Raw genomic sequence first — 24928 nt, 5'->3', positions numbered from 1 at the left:
TGCTAGTGCCCGGAGTTTGACCGGGGACTTTGAAGATGGTTCAGGTCATATGCCTATGGGCTTGGACCGTGATCAATTTAGATGAGACTCAAGAAAATCTATATAGAGTAGTTCTCTAGAAGGCTCAGTTCCCCCCATCACAGAGATGTGCGACTGTCCTCATTCCCCTCTACGCCGTGATGAGCCTAATTGAGACTCTTAAAAAAACCCGTATCGTGGGGAGTAAATCCTCGAACAGTCCCCACGAAACAGTCTTCTCCAGCAGTCTCAGGCTTCATTCACCCCAGGCATGTTGCGGCTGGCACGGGTGAACGACCGACTGGGACTCTAGAGAAGACTTATATCGTAGCGCTGTCAGGGATCCCCCTCTACCATGCTCCGAAATAAGTCTCCCTAAGAGGCTTAGCTAGACCCCCTACTATGTCCCGGCGAGAGTACCGAGAACTTATAAGAAGGCTTTTACGATAACCCGAGGCTAGCTAGGAGACCAGCCTCGTCTGAACCACGCAGTTCTTTCTAGAAAGCGTAGTGCTTTCGTGCGCTGGATGATGATACTTTTGTTGGAAGGAAGGGGGTAAATGGAGTGGAAGGTGGGTTTATATAAATTTGTGCACTAGTGGCCGACCTCTCAAGTATAGGGTTTTACGATAAAGGATAGGACTAGACCTAGGCTTAGGTGGTTGTTTGTCTGGGTAACTGCTGATACGAAATGTTAGGTGCGATTGTAAACTGCAACCTCAACCATCTAATGATGAGAATTAAAAGACAAGATGACTGCACGTGTATATACCGTCGGTCTATAATCTCGCTACCATAACCAAGCTGGTTTATATATCAAAACCGCCGCTTCACTTTCCCCCCCACAAACTGGTACCGACAACGAGACATCTTCAAAGCTTGAGACCTCCGGTATCGATCGTAAGACTGCAAAACTGCAGATACCTACCGCCAAAACTCGATAAATTAGCTATCTCCGGCCAGGGATTATCTCTTTAACGATTGGCTGAACGCTATTGATCACCCTCAGAAGTGTCCATTAGTAGTAATTTTGATCTTGCATGCATAGCTAATTTCTCGAGTTTTGGCGGTATATGACTTAGAACAGCACACTCTGGCCACCACCGCCGCATACACTCCATTCACCCCACAAAGTCCAAAATAGATACATACTCGCCGTCTGCGGAGAGTCTCTCAACGGACAGGACTGCAGCTGGTCTAGATCTCGAGAAGTCTCACCCAGCCCAGCCGACCACTAATATCAAAGGTTTTCGAACCCAAAGCCCACATCTAGTGGGCACAGCTAGAACCAGCACGCACCAAAGCCCAAAAATAGGGCATCATGAGGAAGGACCTGGCGTTACAAATGCCCCCCACGTACCAAGCCCGCGGAAGCCCAAATAATTAATTAAAGAAAAAAAGAAAAAAAAAACCACGGAAGCCCCATAGCCGGTCACAAAAGATCACTCGCACGCACGCCGTCATACCCGTGGATGCTGACTCTTCTAGTGGGGGCCGTCCGGGTCAAGCATATGTAGTTGATGAGTAATCTACCCGCGATACCTGTAGTTAGCTCCGCGGCCCCCACGAGGGGGGCCTCTGTAGCGAGGAGTAGAGTAAGTGCCATCTCCAAGCTGCGTGGGATGTGGGATGAGAATGTGGGTGTCTTGGCCGATAAAGAAGAGTTGGCCGTGTGGAACCATCTGGTTGGGTGAGCCAAGTAGGCCAAGGTTGGGTGGTATTGGCGAGTTCTTTAGCTCGTAGTTCTTGGCGTGGGGAATAGTAGGAAATAGCTACACGTAGCTACCGCAGTAGTAAACATGAGGGGGTACATTTGAACAGTAGGGTAGGCTTGACTTTAGTTTACCTATTGGGTAGGTCTCCCATTTCTTATCGAGACATATCAATACACATGACAAGTAGCTACTCCAAAACCCAACAGTAACCTAATATCAGGTGTAGGGAATGGTCATGTTTGGATCTAAAGGCACTCAACTGGAGAAGTTTTGATAATTAATATTTTACAAGAAAAACGCCCCTTAAAGGCTACATGTATGTAGTTAAAAACCAAGGCAGACCAAGAAAAGTAGAAAAATAGAAAGGAACCCAAGAAAGAAGAGGAGCCCCCCCTTTTAAAAAAAAATAATCATACTCATCTAGCGTCTACCATCTAATCTTCCAACTCCATGTACGTATCACATTTAAAAATAAAAACAGAGTCGAAAGAAAAGAAAGAACATTTTACACCCCTCACCACTTTACTTACAACACCAACAACCCACCCCCCACCATCCCCACTATCCCCACACCCAGACCCAGCAACCACGCATCCCCGCTACTCCCAAGAGACATCCTCGCCCCGCCACCAGTGGCCTGTGTTTCCCTCACAATTCCCACCGACCCGGTCTGCGTCCCCAGCCCTATCGACCCGCTGGACGGCACGTACACGCTCGCATACAACTGCGGGAACTGCTGCGTGTAGATCGAAGCCACGACGGTTTTAGCACCGTTGGCGAGTGTCTGTGTGACCCTGTTTTGACGGCGTGTTAGCTGAGTGTGGGGTAGTGAGTGAGGGGCATGGAGGGGGAATTATAAGTACCAGACAGTAGTAGGCTCTGCTTTGGCCGTGGTTGTGGCAGTGAGATCTACTTCTGCAACACCACCGCCGATTCCCTGCGCGGAGACCTGGAGGGCCTGGAGAAAGAGAGCTGCTGCAGCGGTCGTGGTGAAGGTGGTGAACTTCATTGTGGTGAGTGAATTCTATATTATTTTTGCTATCGGTGGGAATATTGTTTGATGTAAAGACTGGTTGATGGTAATCCTGAGCTGAAATTTCACGAGGATTCGAATTGCGTACGTGGGCGTCTAACACTTTACTCGGAATCCGGACTGAACTGCGCTGAACTGAAGATACGAACTCAAACGAAGGACAGGCAGGGCCAGGGAGGATGTCGACGTAGCAACAAAAAAAGAGAGACTGACTAGCTGATAAAGACTAAGGAGTGTGGGTAAAAAAAAGTAAGTTGCCCTGACGAGGGAGTGTGAATATAGTAGCAGTGATCGTGAACGGGAAAGGGAGAGACAGACAGGACAGGACAGGTCAATTCCTGTGTTGTTAAGTTCCCGTCCAGTTCAGCCCGCTGCAGGCCAAATCCTTCCTTCAGCCCTAGTCTCACCTACTCACTCCCACTCCCGCCCTGAAAAAAGGGGGGATCGGTAGCACTGCGACGCAGTTTCACCTAACAACTACTAGATTCAGGGCCTCTCTTCCCAAATGAAGTAATATGCGGCGGGTCCATATACCTGTGTTAATTGACACGGGGACCCTGCATCAGGGCTTTTCGACGGGGTCTAGTCCGTTCCCCGTTCGGTGGTGGGTTGACAGGGCCACGCGGACTCGGCGATCTAATCTACTCTATCAATATACACCTAGTTCCATACACAGTGGGAAGTTCCGAGCACATGAAGATCACGGAGCAATTGCAAATCCCATTGGTCCTGCTCTTAGACAACTTGCAAAGGGAATTAATGGAGAGTTTGATATCGCCAAGTAAATTGGGACAGGCAAACTAATCAGAGAAGGGTGTTTCGCTTGCAACTAATTCATCCGCTTGTGGTAGATCGGCGGATTTGATGTAACGTTGCGCGAGATCCCTGAACAACGCAATGACAACAGTTGTTGGGCAATGAATTAAACAAAAAACAAAAACAGTTGTTGGGCGCTACAGTCATGGATAGTCACTCGAGGTTTTGGGCATGACGAAAATCTAGCTGGGTAGAATGCCTACATACTAATATTGTAGGGATTTTATGACATTGGTTATGGCCGCGATTCGTGTATTGCTTGGTCCTGACATTTAACCCACTAACCAATAGGCACATCACATGTTCACTTACTTTTCGGGCTCTTCTTGCCATCATTGGGAGTGATACATGTAAGTTATCCTCACATTCAAACAGTGCGCGAAGAATCAATTTGATAGTAACGATCGACAGCAAGCAGAAGTAGAAAATAACAAACAGAGAATAAAAGCACCAAACAAAAGTAGAAAACACAATCAAGCTAAACGTGCCAATCTCGGCATATGTATCCTCCCCCAAACCGTCCCAAATCCTCCACTAGTAACCTGCAGTCCATATTGTTGATGGTTTGATTTTCGTTTTCAGAAGTAGCTACATCAATGGACCGATAAAGAGCAAATGAAAAGAAAGAAAAGAAACAGAACTAAAAACTCGAAAAACAGAGTCGGAAAATCATAACAAAAAGAAGTCCTGGTATCACATACTCCAATGCTCCCCTACAAGTAATACATCGTATTGAGGAGGTTAGGATGAGGTCCATTGCCCCACAAATCCCTTGCCCTCTTAAAATTAGCAGCGGCCTCTTCATCGCTATTCGAGCTATGAAGACTCGCGGTATCGGGGGCATTGAGTAAGCCATAGATGTAGCATCTGCCGCGCTCGCAGACAAGATCTGCGTAGTACGCTGGTGGGCAAATACTAACAGACTTGGTTGCACGACCAAAAAGATAGCAGAGATTGTGGGTCTAGAAAGAAGTGTATTAGCAATGTTTACTAAACTGTGGGGACTTATTTATCAACATACCAGTGTCTGCAATTGGTTGGATTTAAATTCATTCTTGTCGTGAATGACATAGTAATGAGCCGGGCGAGTTGTCCCCTGCAAACCGGAGTGTGCCTGCAAGTAAAAGTCGAAATCATAAACAGCAGTGACACCCCTATCCACAACAGTTCCAGGCGCAGGATTTCCGAGTCTGTCCGCCTTGTCTTTATCCGTGGGATAGAAACGGGTGTGGTGCCTTTTCCCCACAATAATGATGCTGATCTTTGGCCTATATTTACTATCTCCACATTGTTGGCATGCTGCACGGATCAACGGGAGCTCCTCCTTGATCACAGTTTGGAATTGACCTAATATAGAAAAAAAGAGTTAGATGATGATTCCCTATATACCATAGGGTTTGGGGTCTAGAAACCTTCTGAAACACCATCCCGATAAACAATGATCCTTTGTGGGAATTTCCCGTTAACAGAGTTCCAACGTTGAAGGCGTTCGACCATCATTTCTTTCAAGCCAGATATCATCTCCTTGCGGCTTTCCTGAAGCCTTAGCGAGGCTGGCCATTGCGCAAAATGCGCATCAACACTAGCCACTACTCCGGCAATAGACGGTGTTCCCTTCAAACTTCCAGGGGAAGGGTGGGTGACATCGCATCCAACCTATTAGAGAGTTAGAGTTGTCACACGAATGTTTATATCCCGGAATCTTACAATCATAGTGGTGCCTTCAGCAAACATCCCGAGATCTGTAGGTGGTAGCCCATGGTTTCTTCCCATGAGCTTCAGGTTGAATTTAAGCGCAACATTGGCCATGTACTGGGGGCTCATCTTGCTAATCTTGAAGGATTGAGCACAGACTGTGCTGATACCGTACTTGACATCGCCCAGGTATTTCACCATTGAATACACAGCTTTGTCTGTCGTGGGCAAAAATATCAAGATGATTTTTGGTTTTTTGGCTTGTATATGGGCAAACGCAGGTGAAATCGCCTTCTCGAGGGTAGTAGTGGAACGTTCATTTGGATGTGGAAGACTGACAGACTTCATCAGTTGAGGACTAGTAGCGCCAACCCTCATCCCAGATTTGTTGCACATCTCTCTGAAGTTTGCAGCAACTCCACTCCAATCCGAGCCTGGCTGGAATTGGGCTCGGCCACCGGCCTCTTCGATGACAATAACTGCAAAATTCTCAGTACTGGCACCTTGGGCAAACTTGACATTCCTCAAATTCCAGCTTGCCCCGGTTACGGCCATTGTCGAAGTGGCATATTTGATTGTGGGTGGAGCGAGAATTCTGGCAGGCACTGTTATCATTTCCGTCGACACTTGGATGTTAAATGGGCCCTTTGAAATGTTAGAATCTTGAAAAAAGTAAAGAAAAAAGAACAAAAACTCACTAAGTGTGGAGTTGGAGGGTTCAACCCAAGACTACTAAGGCCCTCCCCAACAATGAACCCAGCATTTTCCCTCGGAGTTCGGCAGGCATGGGTAATCATATTCGCCGTTTGCTCATCCATGAGTTTATTCCCGTAGGCTTGGCCCGGAAGCACCGTTGCGACTTCAGGTGGCATCAAAATCGGCTTATCCTTAGTGCCAACATCCACGCACGGAAGGTTGGGATGTTTGAGAGTTATATTATACTCTGTGAAATGATATTGTTAGTAGACATCTTTGAGATGGAGTGTTTGGGTATTACTTCGTTTGAAATATTCAGGAATAGAAACCTCCTTCCCCCACTCCTCGCACGTAAACCTGATATCCTTGGCTGCCCTTCCATGTCCAATCCCAATGATGGCCTTGACCTGTACTTTTGGCTTGCCATTAGCCCCCATGATATGACAGGTGCTAATCCGAAGACGCTTCAGGAAACCTCCCAACCGCCCAAAGATATGTGACGGTAATGTCGCGCCGGAAGGAGCCCCAGTGAAGTCGTACATAAGGGTTGCAACATCGGTTTGCCTGCAGGGTCATTAGCATCTCAACTGACAATATTAGGCAATTTCGAAACAAGAGGTAATACCTATAAAACGCTGTCATACAAACGTTGACATTACATAAAATACGACTAATCGACGGGCGAATCGAGGAGTAGTATCCACGAAAGGCCACAAGGCCTCTCCCCAGAGGTCGAGGATCCGAATTCACAAAGAATTTGCTCCTCCCATTAGGAATAATTGCAGGGTCATTGGTGGGCGCCTTAGAAAGTATGATATTGAGTGCCTGGATGGCGCTTTGTGGGTCAAAATCGCGGTTGTTGCCATCGACATACTTTTGAAACTCGCCGGGATCAATCAACTGAACAAGCTGGATCGTCACCATATACTTTCTACTGTTTTCAGTGATGGTCTGGCCCTCATCGTAGTAAGTAATCTCGACTTGCAATCTGTCGCTCTCGATCTTGAGACGGGATGGAGTTATGATTGTCTTTGAATAATCGGTAGCAATTATATTCTGTTGTGAACTGAAGACAGTCATCTCCAAAATTTGGAAGACTCTTTTCTTCATCCTTTTAATTTTTATTTCCGGTTGCATACCCACATCATACTTGAATAAAGTAGTTTTTGGGATAGCTACTGGGAAATGATTCGCTCGGACCAAGGTCTGCACGCCTATGGTACCATAATCTGGACGCAATGGTAAATCGAAATCGCCTTTCGGTTTCAGCTTTTGTGCTTGAACGGATGCAATAAGTCCATTCTCGGCAGCAGTGACTTTTGGGTCGATAGCTGCGGTTCCCCTAAAGCATCTCATGTTAGAGCAATACCCCCAGTAAAAGGCACAAAATAACTCACTGGCTGAATATTGTGTCTCCACCAAAGCCGCCCCTACCACGACCGCCGTCATACCCACCCCTACCTCTACCACGGCCACCGCCATCACCATAACCACGGCCACCGCCGCCATCACCCCCACCACGACCACCGCCGCGTCCACCACCACCCCCTCCTCCGCCACGATCTCCACGAAATCCTCCAAAGGCGCCGCCTCTTCCTCCACCTCTATCTCCTCCACCACGCCCCCCTCGAGGTGCGCTTCCACTCATGGTCTGGTTGTTACTATTTTCACGGAAAGTATTTGACCCTGTGTGTATGCTTGATATAGCGTTTTTTTTTCGCACCGTAAATCTTGATGCTTGGTGTTTGGTGTTTGGTGCTTGGTGCTTGGTGCTTGATGCTTGATGGAAACTTACTGCCTTGCTGATGGTAAGATAGGACAAGTAGACAGATGGATGAGAGACTGAAAGATGTTGTGAACGATGAAGAGAGGGCAGGTGGGAGTTTATAAAATACGTACGCCCTTGTCTTGCAGCAGCGAGGGGCAGGGTGTATGGACCGTGCGTAAGCAAATTGCTACGTGCGACCGTTACCTTGGGGGAATGACACGCCATAACTGTTATGGTTTAACGTACGCTAATAAATCCTTTGTTTTGTTCTCCAATTAAGCTCCGGGGCATCATATCAGGTTAGATACATGTAAGTATCTACAAGTTACCAGTTAGTATCATGCGCGATTCAGGCCTCCCATAATTCCTGTTGCCCCCGACAGCATCATACAGCATACGATACAATTGTTGGACTCATACTGCTGGCAGGTGTTGTTAACAACCGAGCCGAGATTTTTGTGTCAACTCAGAATCTGACCGGCGTTGGATTGGTAGCTCTCGGAAAGAAGCAGCCCCATTGGAACGATTTTTCCGATTGTTTATCCTCGCCAAGTTAAGGCCTACAGTACAACCCAGGTCGAATGATATCTACATCATCTGGCCTTTGTAGGGATGAGCTCTCGTAGTTTACATATCGCCTTTACTCTCAATTTCTTGTCAACTATCAACTATTTGGCCTCTTTGAAACAGGTATCAAATAGCTCGAGCCTCGATCGATATTGTATAGAGTGCTCGAATTTCAGGCAAGGATCACAAGAGTTTCGGAAACAATTTCCAAGTATTGCCACAAAATGACTCAATTACAAGCAGCCACTACGATTATTTACCGTTTCACCAGAGCCCCAAAACTCGCATGGTCAACATATCTCCAATTGGCGCACATTTTTCTCCCTTGCTTAAGTGCCAGCTCAGAAGACCAGAGTAGGTATTCTCCAAAATTGAATGGTATGCGCGTACTTGCGGCATTCGGGAAGCCTGAAAAAATTCAGGCGCCAGCGTGGTTGGCGAACGAAATGTAGTCATCTTGTCATTTTAGTCATGAGTTGTCACTCACTTATACCAAACCAACATGCAAACATCAGTGCCAGCAACAACGTATGGTCTACTCTACTGGTCACCAGAACTCAATGGATGGCCTTAAAATATTTTCCCACTTATTGATTCTTTTGCGAGAGCCCATTTTCTATTGTTTGACGAGCCCATCATACTTCCCGCCTCACAAACGGCCATTCCTCTAGTTTTTAACAGTAAACCGCCGGCAGAACTTAGAAGTCGCCATTAGGGATTTTTCATGGCATGTGCGCCTCATGACTCAACATAGCTCCCTTCTATTGTATCGTTGTATCACCTACCCATCGAGTCTAGAACAAAATAAGTGGTTCTGATACTTAGGACCCTGTCAACATCCTACTTAATCGATAATCTTAGGGCCTCGACAAGACTGGTCCACGGACTCGAGCTCCCAAAGTTCTAGATTCAATCAGCAGGCCAAGACGGCAATTATCCGAGCCTCGTTTCGTTTTAGTCGTACCCGTTACCACTTTATTGTTGTGTGACGAAGTAATAATCAAGACATCTAATATTTGCAAAGACCAGCGGGGAGGTTGGCGCTGTTGAGCTCTCTTTTGAGAACACCCCCCCCCCCCCCCCCGGGGGGGAACTCGAGCGATAACTACATGTAGTAATCCGGAGGTTTTTCTGGAGCTAGATGTGCTTCTCATATTAATTGACCACCCGCGCCTCAATGTAGCTTACAATAATCACACTACTTACATCATTTCTGTCCTCTAACGTGTTTATATCTAGAGAAGGGCTGGGGAGATTAAGAACTTGAGTAACGACCATGGGTTCTACTGATTTTGTACGGATAGCGAGCTCTTTACTTTTAGAGACGCCAGAAAAGCCTTTTCTATTAAGATCAGATCTACGGTAGGTTTAATTTATGGCACCTTTGATAAGAAAATTCCGCTGATGAGATCTTGAAATATCATACAGGGACTACTAGAGCTAGAGGCCTACCGTTTGTTACCGACCGGAATTATAGCGGGCCGAGCAGGATATTCTGCTTGAGTTCATATAACAATTAAATGCATGCCATAAGGGTACATTTGGGACTGGAAACTTGGTATATACCCTTTAGGAGGTCCACTTATAGAAGCTTTAGTTAGCTGTACTATCCGTTCACATTAGCTTGATGAACACACTTTTTTCTCCCTTGCCGGTCTTCGAACGCTTCTTTCTCTTTTTTAAATCTCATCTGCCTTTCAAAACATCTCTTCCGAAATTGCTCACGGTGATCCAGGAATATTCTGCTACAAACAGTAACAAAAAAGGAAAGGATCATCTCCTTTATCGATTGAAGAGTTTGAATATATCACTGGTCCTAAATCGAAGGTTCCATAGTAGCCCGGGCTATCATAGGCCAATCAGCGCCCTTTCTTTTCTCGTCCGTTATTTAGTATCAGCTTTTGCGCAAAAGACTCCAGCTCTAAATTCGGGTTGTCTGGTTGGCGGATGGGAGAATCGGTACCAAATTAGGTTACCGGAAGATATTTAACTAGAGCTGGATCGATCTAATAGTAAATAGTAGATAGACTACCCCTAGTCCCATCGAGACAAATGCTGATTGGTTAATTCCTAGTGATTAAAGCCATTCATGATCCTCGAGCTCCTCTTAGACCCGGCCTCATGCACGCCAAGATGGTGGCTAATGCTAACAAATATTATCTGAATTAATCTCTGGCCAACCTCTCTCATCCCTCTTTGGGTATCAATGAGAATATTCTGGTGGCAAGTGATTGGGGGGGGGGCGGATTTGACTGCATCAACGTCTGGTTGGAGCGTCCGGATAGAGCTATGGAGTGTTCTAGTATGTACTCTAAAGTCTCTAATACCTAATGCCGTCTGATTGAGGACTATACTGACTGATATGGTTCTGTCCAGTAAACTCCCTCTACTAATACGGAGCTCGGAGCTACCTCACAGCTTTATCCACCTACATATCCCACGATTCCCCCACGATAAAGCATGTACTGCAGGGGCATACGCGAACCTCCCAACGTATCAAATCCCTAGCGATCAGATCAGCGCATCCCTTCCGGGTATCTCTACACATCTAAACATAGCAGCCCACTGCATTTGTACACCCCATCCACAAGCGTAACCCCTGGACCGCCGCTGCGCGCAGCAACAGAGGTCTCCCCACAGTCTCAGACTCTCAGGAATAATTCAGAACCCAACCGAACCCGCGCACTGGCCCTAGAGTTAAGAAGGCCGAATGTTGTTGTTGCGGCTGAAACTTCTTCTAGCTGGCACCGCACACGCCAAGCATTATCTAGTCTCTGGGGGCGCGTAGCAGCGGGACCTCGTTGTCGGGAGTTGCCGAGAAAACCCCCAACATTTCCCTTCTTCAAAGTTCAGGGACCTGTTTGGATCGTTCAAGTCGGAAAACGGCCGGAACGATCCCAGACAGACGCAGACGACAGACCACCACCCACCACCACCGCCATCTAGATACATGTAGGTACATACATACACATCGGATTTCATGACTCCCACCACTTTATATTAGAGTTTTTGACAAAAACACGCAAACGGGTTGCATCTCTACATGGGATTCTAGGCGCCCTCTCATCTCACATCTCTCCGATATAGAATGAGGTGTTATCTGCCTGTCTGCCTAGTTGTCGGGTTGAATTGACAATCCAGCCAGAATGTCGGACTGGACAGCATCCTAGGAGCTCGAGCCCTCCGAAGGTTCAGCCCGTTGTTAGAGCATCGCTCACTCGCTCGCCAATTGCCCGCGGGAATTAAAGACTTTATTCCCCGCAGTAGGCCTAAGCGTGAACAATGGGGGTTATTATCTCCATTAAGGGAAAGTTCTGGGCGTAATAGGTTACAATCGCGGGAAGCCTTGGGATATATATACAGTTTCAGGTCGATTGCAATTGGATTGAATTGAACTGTATATAGTATATTCCGGGTTCCCTCTAGGTGCTATTATTAAAGCAACAAAAATAAACAAAAGACAATTAAGACAAGAAGTGGTGTTATGTTTACTGCCTACACCGGCAGTGTAGGGATGTGTCTAGATGAACCAAGTCAAAAGTATTGAACTCGAAAAGGTGTCCTCAGCAATAAACGAAGCTCAACGTGAGGGTGAGTAATATCAATATCGCTGGTGCCACCATCATCAACGCACGCACGCGCATCTGAAAGAAGGAAACCCGAAGATCCGGAAGGCAGATAGGTAGGCTGAAGCTTCACAACCGCCTCCGCGCATCCATCTCAAAACGCACAACGATGTCCAAGATCACATATGCGTAGCAGAATTGTGTCCCCACAACATATAAAAACGGATAAGCCATTGCGAATCGAGAAGTGTGTGTAGATATATGAATAATGCACATAACCTAATCCGTCTGTCTGTTTTTCTTTAGGTCGCGGAGCTGTGAAAAAAAACTCTTATTCTACATGTAACTAGATCTCTAATATCAAATCTTTCCTAAGTTCGAATTTCGTTCGATTTCCCGCGCGCAACAAGCAAACAAAGAGCCAACGTAACAGCATAATAAGAAGAAAGCAGAAAAAACCGAGAAGAATGAATAGAAAGCTGAAAAGTGAGACACGAAATGGTACTGAAGTTATAAACACCGTATGTATAGCATTGGAAGAATCAAAAGTGTAGCTGGATAGAGTCTGCGCAGCACAGCTCCCCCCGACACATTAAAGCGTATTAGAGTAGTACGTAGAATAGAATAGGTAGATGAGCTCAGGAAAGCTAGAAAAGAGGAAACATCCGCCGTAAAACAAGAAAATGATCAATCCAAGGTCGCCCTTTTCCTTCCATCTATATAAGCAGTTGTTATAGTAATAAAGTTTTGCCTCCCCCCCCGAATCAAGATTCGCAATTCGAGCCCAGCAGGAAGTAGGAAGTTGAATTTTTTTGTTATCGCCATTTCAATTGGCTTTTTATCGCCTCCGTTTTCTCGGTATGTGCCATCCGTTCATTTGCTCGTATGTTTGTGTGTGTTTGTGTATGAAATCGACAAAAAGGTTGTTGAAAAAAACCGCCGCAGACGGTATTCCGCACACCCTGCCGTACTCGCCATTCTTCCTTTTCCCCATCCCATCTCCCACTCTCAATTCCCCGCCCTGATCTCTAAGGGAAAAAGCAGGAAGAAAAAAGCACAAAAAACGAGAAGGAACAAAAAAAAAAAAGAAAAACAACCACTACTCTACTACTAGTAAATAGTAGGGTAATCGCTCACCCCCGTGTGGGGGGAGAGGGGGGGGTCTTCAGACCGCGAACTCCTCCAAGTCCCTCACAACAATTGCCACACTCGCCCTCTTTGCAGCCTCCGCCACAAGGTTCATCTCCTTCCGCAACGAGCTCGCGGGATCCTGGTCGCCGCACGTGGGTGTGTTTTTGGGTATCGAGCCTCGGCGGCTGGTAGACCTTGTTGGGTTGGGTGCAAGCAGGTTTGATTCTTTGGCGGGGCCGCTACTCGATGATGAGGAAGGTGAAGACATTGTGTGTAGTAATAGTTGTGGTGGTGGTAGTATAGTAGAAATGGTTGCGAGGATGGTGGTAGATATAGTTATGAGGATGGTAGTAGTGGTGTGGTGGTGGTTGTGGTAGGGAAAAAAAAAGCAGATACGTATGTATGATTTAGATTACCGGCGTCAATTGTACACGGTAACGGTTATGGGTACATATACTAGTGGATATTTAACGAGCGGTGTGAATTGAAGCGAGTTGTCAATTGGCGGGATAGAAGGAGAAGCGCGAACGGAGCGAGCGTGAGGGAGAATGAGTGAGTGAAAATGAAAGAAAAGAAAGGAAGAAAGGAAAGAAAAAAAACCGGGGGAGTAGAGAAATATGTAGTGGTGACTCGGACGAAGAAGAGTAGTAAGGAAGAAAGGTGTGCTGGCGGCGGCGGCGGCGGCCTGTTCCCTAAGTTCGGACGCAGGGTACCGTATATGCAAACAAGGGGAATATCGGAGTGGGTGGAGCTTCTTCTTCTTCTTTGCTGGGCTGGTCCTTTTTTTTTTTTTTTTTTTTTTTTTTTTTTTTTTTGTGAGAGTGGGGGTGTGTTGAGTGAGGTGAGAATGAACTCCTGTTAGAGTATGTACCGGACCTACAGCACAGTACCTACATGCTACATGTAGGTACACATATGCGAATATACTTCACTCATCACTCAGCTCACTAGCACTCTACTACGATCCATTGATCCATTACTCCCAACCAGCCAGTCGGTCCGATCCCCACATATGCAACATTGGGGTGATTTTTTTGATATTTTTTTATTTTTTTTATTAACTCTGCAGATGTAGCTGGCCAGGTTCGGTGGAGCTGGGTTGGTTTGGGATTTTAGGGTTGGATTCTATCTGGGCCTGGGGAGAATTGAAATCGCATATGCTAACTGAATAACAGCAAACCATCGAAGATGGAAATAGACACAGCATTCTTTCTTCCTTGGATAAGAGTTCTGTTACCATACTTTACGCGCAGTGCCACCCCACCTGTGTTTCTCTGCCAATCTCCGTTTGCAGCCAAGAAACAAAAGAACGCGGATTATTCCAATGGCACCTGAAACCTTGCAGTTTGTGCTTCTTGAATATACTTCCACGCATACACCAGGGGGAGAAGAAGAGGGGAGGGGGGTGGGGTAGGCATGTCGTATCATGTAGGGAAAAATGAACGAACGAACAAACAATGGATGACAGGAAGCAGAATCCCGGGAGAAGAAGGGACCTCAGACTCAAAATGATAACGAGGAGGAGGTCGAAGAGTCGACGAGAAGAAGTGGCTGTTCTGTACTAATTATCCTACTACAGAGAGCAGAGAGGCCCGGGAATTTGGGAAATGTTTAGTTTACAGAATGCCCAGCCAAGCTTCCAGACTAGCCCAAGCTAAGACAGTTACTTAGACAGAACGGTGAGGGAGCGACGAGCGAGTGAGGACTGAGGTTAGATCCTCCATCTCCAAATCGAACCAAAGCACAGGAGCAGCTCTGGCGTCCGGGCCGAGGGTACATGTGCGGTACCATACACCCACTTACTTGCTGGGCACTCAGAGTAAAGTTCAATAAGTAGAGCAGGTAGTAGAGCCAGCAGCAGCAAATCGCACCTGTCCCCCCCAGACCACTCTGCAAACCAATAAACATATACTCCAATTGCTATCCAGACGGCCTTCATCCCCCTTACCTTGCCTCATCGAAGTCTCACCACCACCACCCTCGGAGGAAGCGCACACCCAGCCAAATAAACCTAACCCGTTGATCCCGGTCCACCTCTGCCCTTTTTTTCCTTTTTTCCCTTCGGTTTCCTTCTTTCCCCACGTCCGCAAGGGTACTCGTTGAAAGTTCGGTGTGTTGTGCGTTACGGGTCCCTTCTGCATGTCTCAGACGTGAATGAATAATGTATTGGATGGCTTAATAGCTAGTTAGACAGCTAGCTGGCTTGGTAACGGTCTGTAACAAATCGAAGTGTTCTTTGATTTGATTTGGGGTGGTGGCCAGGGAACCAGCCAGAACCACCACTACCACCACTACCGGCCAGTAACCACAGGGGGATCGAATCTCTATACTACCTACCCTAAAGTTATCTAAGGCTGTCCTAGCGGTGGATGGCTAAATTCGAAACAGGAATGGAGAGAGTGTGGGGCAAAGGCAGCTTCCGCGCTGCATAGGCTTTCCCGCAAAATAAAATGGTACATACAGGTGTAACAGCCTACATTTTCTAGAGTACCGCCGATTCGAATATTTTGGTACAGCAGCAGCCATCAGCCATCGCTACCAGTTGGCTGCATAAGATGCACATCTGGGAAAATAAAAAGTCACATGGATATCTCGGAAATAAATCACACATAATGATAAAGAGGAATGGATGGGATGGGAAAAGAAAAAAAAAAACGAACTACAATGAGATGAACATAAAAATAGTCATTGGCTAAAGATACAGGTATGTTGATATAATAGAGAGATAGCGATAGTGACATGTAATTACAATGGAGGAGCCCTTTAATTCCCCCTAAATCGACCTTCCATCCCAACTACCAGCCCTTTTGTTTTTTTCGTTCATAGAGACGGCCATCTTCTCCTCAAGATCTTTATAACCCCCAACCCCTCCTCCGCTAATCCAGATGTCCCATTGATAAATCACGAGTAGCCGAAAGAACACCCGCGATCGTTCTTGAGCATTGAGCGTCCTTCATCTCAGCAATCATGAAATCCACCTGTCCAAAATCCGCCCCTCCGCTCGCCTCGCTGTTACTTTTATACTCTGGGAGAACGATCCAGATCAGTCACTGAGGGTCGGAAGAGTAGCCAAAAACTGGGACGAAAAGAAAAAAAAATTGTGCACCGAGACAAATTCTTCCGACATCCATCGATTTTCCTTCCAGCTCCTACAACTCAATACAGAAACATACGCACCCCCAACTGAGAACGCTTGAAACCATACACGCAGAGACACAAATAATGGTATGTAAGGAAAGTAATGAAAGGTAGAAATGGGGAAGTTACCCAGATGCTGGCGTAAATTGACCCATAAATAGAAATTTTGTGGACCCAAGGTGAAAAAAAATACAGAAACATTTAAAAGTAAGAAACAAAAAGGGAAACGAGAATGCAAAACCAACAAGACGCATAAATATTGAGAGTGAGTGTAAAAGAAAAAGGACTGGGCCTGAGGGAAACTAAAGGTGATTTATAGAAATAAATATGTCATGAGCTCGGGATCCAAAAAGCAGAACCCGATACCCTACTTGCACATAACAAGCCCCAAGTAGTACATGCATACAAGGACACAAATCACGGTAAAGCGCCTGTATATGTTTAAAGACTGCCCATTGTAGCATAAGTCCTGGGATTGAATGACCGAGTGAGAAGAAGAAAATTATTTGTGTTGACATTATTTATATCAGACCGCATTGACGCAGATTCTCTTGGATAATGATATCTGGAATATGTAAGTAAGGCTTCTTCGATTAAAGGGATACAATATATGCATACCATTAACGGCTGCCATCACGAAACGGATCTGCGTAGTATCCGTGGCACATGTGAAATGGGTATAGATTTGCTTGGTCTCTGATTGATTCAAAGACACGAAGCGATTCAGAATGTAATCGCAAGCAGCAGTATAGTCCTCGCCACCTTTGGGTTTGTGTCAGTATGTAGCTACTCCAAGTGGGAAATGATTAAGTGCGCATACCTTCGTAGTCAGAGAAGTAATTCTTCATAGGACTAATTGGGAGTTTCTCTCGGAAGCGATCAATCTTGTTCAAGAACAGGATTATACTCGTCTTGATGAACCATCTTGAGTTGCAGATTGAATCGAACAATGTCAAAGCTTCCTGCATACGGTTTACAGTCTCATCCTCGAACAGCAATTGATCGTACTCTGAGATGGCAACCAAAAACAGAATGGTTGTAACATTCTCAAAACAGTGAATCCACTTCTTACGTTCTGATCGTTGACCACCAACATCAAACATACGGTAGGTCAAGTCCCCGATAATAAAGGTGGTTTCTGTGATACCGGTTGTCTTGACACGCGATCTCAGTACATCCTGGTCAGTAGGCAGGTAGTCTGGCTGTGCGATCCTATCGATGGAGTCAAAGTAGCTAGGGTATATGTTAGCATTGGCTTGACCAGATATAAAGTTTGGGAGTGACGCGTACTATCTGGCCGAGTCGTTCAACTGGTATTCCCTTGATCGCCTGAAACATTCCTGTACACCACGGTCCGCCCACAAAGTCTTGATAGCATTGCCAACCTCTGGTGGGAGGGATTCGCCCTCGATCTGTGTCGGCTGCATGAAGATGGTCTGTACATGATACTCTGCCCGGCTATCATCAAGAGGAAGCTCTAACGTTTCCATTGCTTCCAGAATAACCCTCATTGACTGGACCGTGTTTGAGAAGATGATTTCTTTGAATGATTCACATTCATCTCGGCTATACCCACCTTCGTGGATGAGCTTCATCTGTTTCAGGATAGTTGATTTACCAGATTCTCCAGCTCCTGTAGCGCAACAAGGTTAGCATCCGGACGTGATAATTGGATACAGGAGACGCAAACCTAGAAGAAGCATCTTGATTTCATTCCGCTGCATCATCTTGTCCCTCTTCAGCTGGTTCTCAATCTCCTCATTCCTCTGCTTCCCCTCCTTCTCCTCGGTGCTCATGCCACAACCCATCTCGTCGTAAGTATCCTATTGATTGTTTCTCGGTGTATAATAATTAAACGACCTGAGGCAGGCCGATATTAAGAGCTAATTAAAGGTTGTAGGTTGATTTGATTCGCGACGATGTGGTTTGAAGGCCTGCTCTGAAAGGATAGAAACGACAAGATTAGAATAAAGATGGACGAAACCAAGAACGGGAAGCGTGTCTGCACGAAATAAAGACGAATCGATTTAAGTGGACGGACAACGGGTGGGGGGTGAGGGGGGAGAGAGAGTCGGGTGAAAAGGAGACGGATGGGAGAATAAGGAGAAACAGAAGAGAAAAAGGATGGAGGAGCGAAAGTAGAAAGGTAGTGGTTGCAAGGGGCCTCCAGGGGGTGCGCTGCTTCTGCTTGATTTCCTGATTGGGAGCAGGCTAGCTTTTCTTGGAACAATACCCGAACCCGAATAAGAGAGGAGATAGCTGTGTGTAGAGAGTAGGAATATGTGTGTAGCTTTTGAAAGACTCCAAGAAATTCCTTCGAGAAGCTTTCTTCCTGTTCACGACATCGGACACCCTCCACAAAAAATTCATCCGAATAGATGAAGCTGACATTTGATGGGTGACAGACGCGCGCGAAAACAATAGGCTAGTCAGGGATGGGGAAGGGAGGGTGTGGGAATGCTAGGGTGTGGGAGAGCATGGCTGCTGAATAATTGAGGGATTGAAGAGACAGATGATGGAGATTTAGGAGATGGGATGAAGATGTTTGCTTGAAAGAAGTGCTCACCAAAAAATGATATATACCACTACGACTGCGCTGTGGTGGTGGTGATGATGGAAACTGGCGGTGTTTTGAAAGGCTGTTAAAGGTGTTTTGGTTGTTGTTTATTGATAACAGCCAAAATTGTTATGTAAGATCAAAGGAGGGTAGTGGATGGATGGAAGGGTAGATGATGGATGGACAGATGACCGGGTCGGAATAAGAAAGAGAGTGTGATGGAACTCGGAGAGTAGAAGCGCACAACAAGGAACGAATGATAGGAAGCCGACGGATGAGGCAGGAAATATTGCCGAACCTCTTACGCGCAGAAAGTACACACACAAATACTGTTGAAAGAAGAATAAGAAGAGGCGCAATCAAAGGCGTTTCGCAGAAGCCAACAACAACTGAGAAAAACCCGTGCGACGTCCAGCGAGAACAGCAAATATGAAAGAAGGATGAAGGGGGAGAGGGAAGGAAGGGAGCTGACTGACTTGAGTGGGACTTGACTGACAGAGAGAAAGGTCACGAAGAAAACCCGAGAAGAAGAAGCAAGAGGCTGAGGGGGAAGGGGGGAGTATTAGGAAGGGAATTGAGTTCAATTCAGAAGGGTCGTCGCGGTTTGTTCCTGTAAGCGGTTCGCCTCTCTGATTTTGGCGTTGCTTAGCTCGCTCACTGAGAATTAGGAACAGACTATTCGGGGAGAGTGGAGAAGAAACGACGGGGAGTGAAGATAGTTCGTTCGGTTCTGGTCGTCTCGGCGTCCCTGGCTGCCCTGTAGAACGCACTAAGATGGGGATAGCTCTTCGCACGGGATCTTGCAAAATGCACGAGTGGCGGGGAGGGACGAAGACGATGATCGCAAATTGCTGCTCGGCAACTTCTGCACTACTAAATAAGTACTACAATGTCCAAATATTCTTTTTACGGTACCGGCTAGAGGGAGAAACACGCAGTTCATTGATTACATGTGGACGAGACTAGGTAATGTACGATTCTAAATTCTATTCAACCTGATAGTATAATAATATGCGTGTACAGTACCGTAGCTTTGTATCCTCTGAGTCCTGAATGCCTCACTCACAGAAAGACAAGACAAGAAGTCATCTCTTTTTTCCCTACAGCCCCCTTACCCTACGTAGAGGTAGAGTACCAAATACCCCATGTACCCATGTACCTATTGTTCCTACCCTACCCCAAGCCAGGATCGCTTCAAACGAGAATGAACGTCAGATGTCTTACTTACACGCTGATGCTAATGTTCCGCAATTGAGCCCTTGTTCTTATTTACTTTCTCTCTCTAGTAAATGCAATTTCAGCCTTGGCCATTGTACTCTAGATCAGTTACCTTCTCTAGTAAACAGGTACAAAGTAAACCCGCCAGCTCGTATAAAAAGGGGGTATGGAGGGTTACGCCCGCGCACATCATATTGCACAAGATACAGATACATACTAAACATCCTGACATGATACAGGGGTAAGGCCTGTCGTGGCGTTTTGAACAATCTGCCGAGCTTCTTCGTGAGGGCAAACAGTTGAATTGAAGTCGTTCTTTGAGGCTTCGAGTGGCTTGAGCCCCCTCCTCGCAACCCCAAACCCACACACCACGCGGGCTGGGGCGGTTGTACCTACATGTTGCTAGGACGTCTAAATGCTACGGCACTACGATCCGGCTATATCGTGGGCTTGGGCCCCTTAAATTTTGTGATGATTCTGAAATGGGACCGTTCAAAATCATTGTCAGGTTGGAAACAGATGAGGGCAAGTTTTCTGTTGAGTTGAAACACAATGCCCATTACTCTACTTCCACGTTACTGATCTTCTTCATGTAAACCCCTTCTCCTCCATCATGCCATCGTCTTTTTATTCCTCTCTTCCTCCTTCTCGAAACGGTTTTTCCCCCTCCATCTCGGAACGTTTTATAGCGCAACAGGACCACGAGGAAACATTCTGTGCATAATAATGTCGTATCTAAAACTTTCACGGAGTACTGCTTCGAAAAAGGCAGCCTTGAAGCAGCCCTTGACGCAACAAACACGGGATCCACACCTACTTTTGATGCATGCATCCGGTCTCGCTTCCGGTTATTCCAGTACCGGTAATCTTAGGCCCGTCACCAACTAAAATTCAACACGAAAAACCCCGTTTTTTCCCCTACTTTTAGTCAGATCGAAGTCACTTTGGCTTCTATTTCCCTTCTTTCATGTCTTCTTTTAGGGCAACAGATGTCTCAAGTGTCTTGTTGGGTAAGCATCTACCTCCTACATATTCTACAACGAATTGAATGGGATGTAGTTCTTCGTAAATTTGATCTTATGCGTGTTTATATTGTACATGAAGTATCTAGCCCTTTGTTGATGGTACATGTAGCCCTTACCAATCGCAACTGGTTCCGAGAATTTCTGCTAGCGACTCTAGGGCCTTTTTGTCCTCCTCGTCAAACGCTTTAGGGACTGTGGAGTCAACGTCGATAACTGCGACGACCTGTGTCCCTCCCTTTGTTAGCTCATTTTATTTCCGAACCCACAACCACCACTACCACAGCAACCACCACACACCCCTTCACCCTCCAGGGTTCCGGCATCACCACCGATCCCTCAAGGGTTCATCACTCCAAATGCCACGAGGGCGAACAGGTACAGCTAAACCTAATGTTGTGCTAGTATAGGGGGCAAGAGAAGCACGTAAGTTTAAGATGATGCTCTCACCTTTCCACCAACCCGTATGGGCACGACTATTTCACTTCTTGAGTCTCCATCACAAGCGATATGATCTGGGAACGAGTGCACATCCTTCCAGGAAAAGAATCAAAAGTGATCGACCCGTTAGTGAGAGGGCCACGTTTTCTAATGTCAATGTGTAGGTATGTGCAAAGAAAGTGTAATGAAGCCACCAACCTCAATGACTTGCGTCTCAGCGGTTTCCGCTGCCTTGCCACAAACCCCACGGCCGAATTTGATAGTCTGACAGGCAACCTAGCGGTTTATCACAAATATTAGTTGGATATTTCATGTCCGCCATGCAGGTACAAAAGAAAAGAAAATGCCACAACGAAACGGCAAACTCCACATGGACCGAAACCTACCCATCTGCCCGGGGAAAAGGAGAAAGGCAGTCTTCCAATAATAACATGCCATGGCTCATGGTTACATATGGTCATGGCCATATGGGCTATGGGGGAGCTCGGAGTATCTCGAAACTGTCAAAATCCCATCCCAGGATAAAGGGATGGGGATTGTATGACGATATCCGCAGCAAAGATAATATAAAGAAAATTATATTCTGCACATACCTTTCCCATGAATGGGCCGAGTATCAACTGTTTTGGAGTTGTCGGATCAAGGACGTAGAACCCTTCCAGAACGCGTGTCAGACCTTCTATTGAATTGCCTAATCCGGCCCCGCAACAACAACAACAACTTGCCCTGACCTGCCCTGCCCTGCAGCTTCCGGGGATTGGGTTCCTCTTTTGCCTTACCTGCCCAATTTGCATGGTTTGATGGCTCTGGCATCGAATGTAACGCATGCCAGATAAGAGAAGCCGAATTGGCGAGGTTGCTTTGAAGCGAAGTCATAATCAGCATCGCACGATGTACCTAGTGCCTATAGGTACAGTTTTCTTTCTTTCTCTTAAGAAAGAGGGGGCTCGAGTTTCTGCATACATACCAGACCTTGATGGAGAAGTAGACCCACTGTCAGGTCTTCTGCACTGCCTGATCCTCATATCATCATCAGGTCGAGGGGAGAAGGCTACATACCCAGTTTCGTTGTCCGTCAAACAGCGCCGAGGCCTGCTCGATGACTTGAGCATACGCCTCTGCTTTTGAAACGCCTCTCGAGAAATTCGATGCATCGGCGTGGACCTGTGTGGCGAGTTCTGTCAGTCAGCCAATCCAGACTTGTGCGACAATAACTCTAATTGAACGAAACCCGAACCATTCTTGCGGCGTCCGCGGTAAATAGTGGTAGATATTGTTTGGGGCGAATAAGTTTGGTTGGTTGGAGGAGAGATGTCCGGACCTCAGAGATGGCGATTTCAATGCTGACCCCAGACAACTCAAAAAAAAAAAAAAAAACGAAATCGTGCTTATAAATTTCACAATAGACGTTTGGACCCAGAAAAGAAGTTGGGTATCCGGCAAAATGATGTATGTTATCGTACCTAAACCCCCCCAAAAATAAAATAAAAACCCGTCGCGATTACCAGCAAAAAATCTAACTAAGCTAACTAATTACGCCTGAGCATTAAGCTAAAAAAAAAAAGGTATATTGTGATATTCATAGCTCATAGCCCTTATTTCATATTGATTTTGGGGCTGTATCCGTGGGTTCTAGCTAGTCTAGGTACCGTTTGAACCAATTAACTGCCTGGTCCTGGGAGTTCTCCATATTCTCTCTCTGAGCCTGGATCTCAATATTTCCCCTCAGAGCAAAGCCTAGTGCTCGTGACGTGTTAAAATATGTCCCTCATTTAATCTTTATCTCGGTTCGTTCCCGAAGAGCTCGAAGGGGGGAGGAATGCGGAGGGGTCAACTCACCATGTTTGGCGCCGTCATAAGTAACAACCTCGCTCTTAAGCATCTTCTGCTTTCCGAGAATCTCTATGATTTTCTCGACGTCTTTCATCGGGAGACGTTCGTCCTCCTCAGCCATCGCAAAACTCACAGGCTTCGCAATGAGCTCTATCTCCTTTGGAATTGCGAGCAGAGCTATTTCGAAATGCACGTATGATTAGCTGCTGCTGCAGAGTATCCACACCGATTTCCGTTCACGGGTGCCAGTTTTTATATGTTACTTGCGGTGAAAATGGAAGACTCACATGGATGTGCCGAAAACAAAGCATCAATAAGCCCACCTTCTCTATAACTCCCATCACTCAAAAACCATTTCTCCCTTTGGGCGAGCAAGCAAGCATATCTTCCTCCCCAACAAAAACCAGAGACAAAAACCTTGCGGGTAGTGTTCTCTTTGTGGATTGCTTCAAAGAAACCGTTGATTATCTTCCATGAAACGGCCTCCCGATGGCGAAACATCCAAGCTCCAAGCTTTCCTAGAGTTTTACTAGTAGTCCATCAATAAAGTGCTTTCCAACTGGATACGTGAAATGAGAGTGGGGTAGTAGGTATAATAATACGTACACTTTTGCTGTCATAGTCGGGACTGTACCATCAACGGGTGATAAGACCTGCATATTCTCTACTGGAAATGAATCGCCTGCAGTAGTGCACTCATGTCAATCCTGTCACTTCCCCCACAGTTCAACGTGTAGCTAGCAAAGTTTTTAAAAATATGGTGACAGGAGTGGCATGTGACTAACCAGACATGAAGTCAGGGACATAAACCGACAAGCCAGTCTTCCTAGCGTATACATCGGCTAATAGACGAGTGTTTACCAAAAGCCAGCCAAATACGTCTGGTATTATTACAATGACTCCCTTTGAGGAGTCTCCAGACGCGACATAGGTATCGAGACCGTGGATAACGGTTTCAGTGCCATTTGGCGAATCATTTTGGAGAGTACCTGCAGGGCGTCAGTCAGCGGCAGTGCCACTAAGCTTGAATTAGTTGAAGAGGGCCTGGATCTATTCACCTTGGACGCAACAGGCAGAAGTCATGATTCTTTCTTGATTATCGTTAGTTAACTGAAAAAGCTTGTATTAGGGATGGCAGTGGAAAGTTTCTAAGAAGGTCGTTTGTTTCTGCGAGGGTCATCTGCGGGATGGGGCTCTCATGATATCGCCCGGCACGACCTAGGGCTGACGCACACTACCGTGGTTGGTATCCGGCCATGTAAGCCAGGAGTCTAGGACACCTAGCTCGGGGCTATCGGGCTTTGTACCATCTAACAAGCACTGGTCAATAATTTTATTATCATAAGCCTAAGCTCCAGAGATCTGTTTATCATTTGGGTCGCTGCTAGACTGGTTTTATCAACGGTGAGTGAGCGATACACATCATGTAAAACTACATGTAATGAGTTTCTCGGAAATCTGCAGCCTCCGAACGATTGTTTAGCCAAATAAACTTAAGTAGGTACATGTATTCAATGATTTAACAACATTCGAGACGCTAACAAAGTCCCCAGGATTTGCGGGGTGTGGTCGAAACGCGATGGGGAGCAAGGTATCGTTTCATCTTCCAATTTACTGTTGATAGGGATAGTTCCTACGAGGGACGGGAAAGGCGCCGAGTCTCGCCTTTTCTTTTTCCTTGACAGATCCACGTTTTCGTCGCCTCGGAGAATAT

The 24928-nt window shown here is 46.3% G+C and overlaps 7 protein-coding genes across 7 annotated transcripts; 2 read left to right on the top strand and 5 right to left on the bottom strand.

Moving 5' to 3' along the window:
* Positions 1-2259: 2259 nt before the first annotated feature.
* On the bottom strand, positions 2260-2742 carry H6S33_011583 (uncharacterized protein; the record flags this gene model as incomplete). The annotated part of the gene is made up of 2 exons (XM_044842961.1): positions 2260-2527; positions 2597-2742. 2 exons carry the CDS (start codon positions 2740-2742, stop codon positions 2260-2262), a joined length of 414 nt encoding a protein of 137 aa, XP_044696351.1.
* Positions 2743-4295: 1553 nt separating this feature from the next.
* Positions 4296-7621, bottom strand: H6S33_011582 (uncharacterized protein; the record flags this gene model as incomplete). Its single annotated transcript, XM_044842960.1, has 8 exons — positions 4296-4544; positions 4604-4929; positions 4995-5238; positions 5290-5922; positions 5976-6220; positions 6275-6537; positions 6599-7315; positions 7371-7621. 8 exons carry the CDS (start codon positions 7619-7621, stop codon positions 4296-4298), a joined length of 2928 nt encoding a protein of 975 aa, XP_044696350.1.
* Positions 7622-13039: 5418 nt separating this feature from the next.
* H6S33_011581 (uncharacterized protein) lies at positions 13040-13273 on the bottom strand (the record flags this gene model as incomplete). Its single annotated transcript, XM_044842958.1, has 1 exon — positions 13040-13273. One exon carries the CDS (start codon positions 13271-13273, stop codon positions 13040-13042), a length of 234 nt encoding a protein of 77 aa, XP_044696349.1.
* Positions 13274-13553: 280 nt separating this feature from the next.
* H6S33_011580 (uncharacterized protein) lies at positions 13554-14340 on the top strand (the record flags this gene model as incomplete). The annotated part of the gene is made up of 5 exons (XM_044842957.1): positions 13554-13557; positions 13847-13868; positions 13949-14002; positions 14081-14122; positions 14181-14340. The coding sequence occupies 5 exons, from the start codon at positions 13554-13556 to the stop codon at positions 14338-14340; spliced, it is 282 nt and encodes a 93-aa protein (XP_044696348.1).
* Positions 14341-16664: 2324 nt separating this feature from the next.
* Positions 16665-17951, bottom strand: H6S33_011579 (uncharacterized protein; the record flags this gene model as incomplete). The annotated part of the gene is made up of 5 exons (XM_044842956.1): positions 16665-16708; positions 16762-16905; positions 16964-17376; positions 17434-17776; positions 17834-17951. The coding sequence occupies 5 exons, from the start codon at positions 17949-17951 to the stop codon at positions 16665-16667; spliced, it is 1062 nt and encodes a 353-aa protein (XP_044696347.1).
* A 1005-nt stretch (positions 17952-18956) lies between these two features.
* On the top strand, positions 18957-19731 carry H6S33_011578 (uncharacterized protein; the record flags this gene model as incomplete). Its single annotated transcript, XM_044842955.1, has 6 exons — positions 18957-19014; positions 19207-19312; positions 19369-19418; positions 19485-19581; positions 19623-19666; positions 19724-19731. 6 exons carry the CDS (start codon positions 18957-18959, stop codon positions 19729-19731), a joined length of 363 nt encoding a protein of 120 aa, XP_044696346.1.
* A 1324-nt stretch (positions 19732-21055) lies between these two features.
* H6S33_011577 (uncharacterized protein) lies at positions 21056-24297 on the bottom strand (the record flags this gene model as incomplete). Its single annotated transcript, XM_044842954.1, has 14 exons — positions 21056-21166; positions 21391-21474; positions 21580-21657; positions 21975-22036; positions 22161-22240; positions 22349-22374; positions 22441-22545; positions 22619-22724; positions 23031-23118; positions 23221-23391; positions 23502-23743; positions 23821-23896; positions 24000-24203; positions 24273-24297. 14 exons carry the CDS (start codon positions 24295-24297, stop codon positions 21056-21058), a joined length of 1458 nt encoding a protein of 485 aa, XP_044696345.1.
* Between the last annotated feature and the right edge of the window lie 631 nt (positions 24298-24928).

This window comes from Morchella sextelata, assembly GCF_020137385.1.
Source record: "Morchella sextelata strain SCLS chromosome Unknown scls_6, whole genome shotgun sequence".
Lineage (NCBI taxonomy): Eukaryota > Fungi > Ascomycota > Pezizomycetes > Pezizales > Morchellaceae > Morchella > Morchella sextelata.
This window is presented reverse-complemented; position numbering and strand designations above follow the sequence as displayed.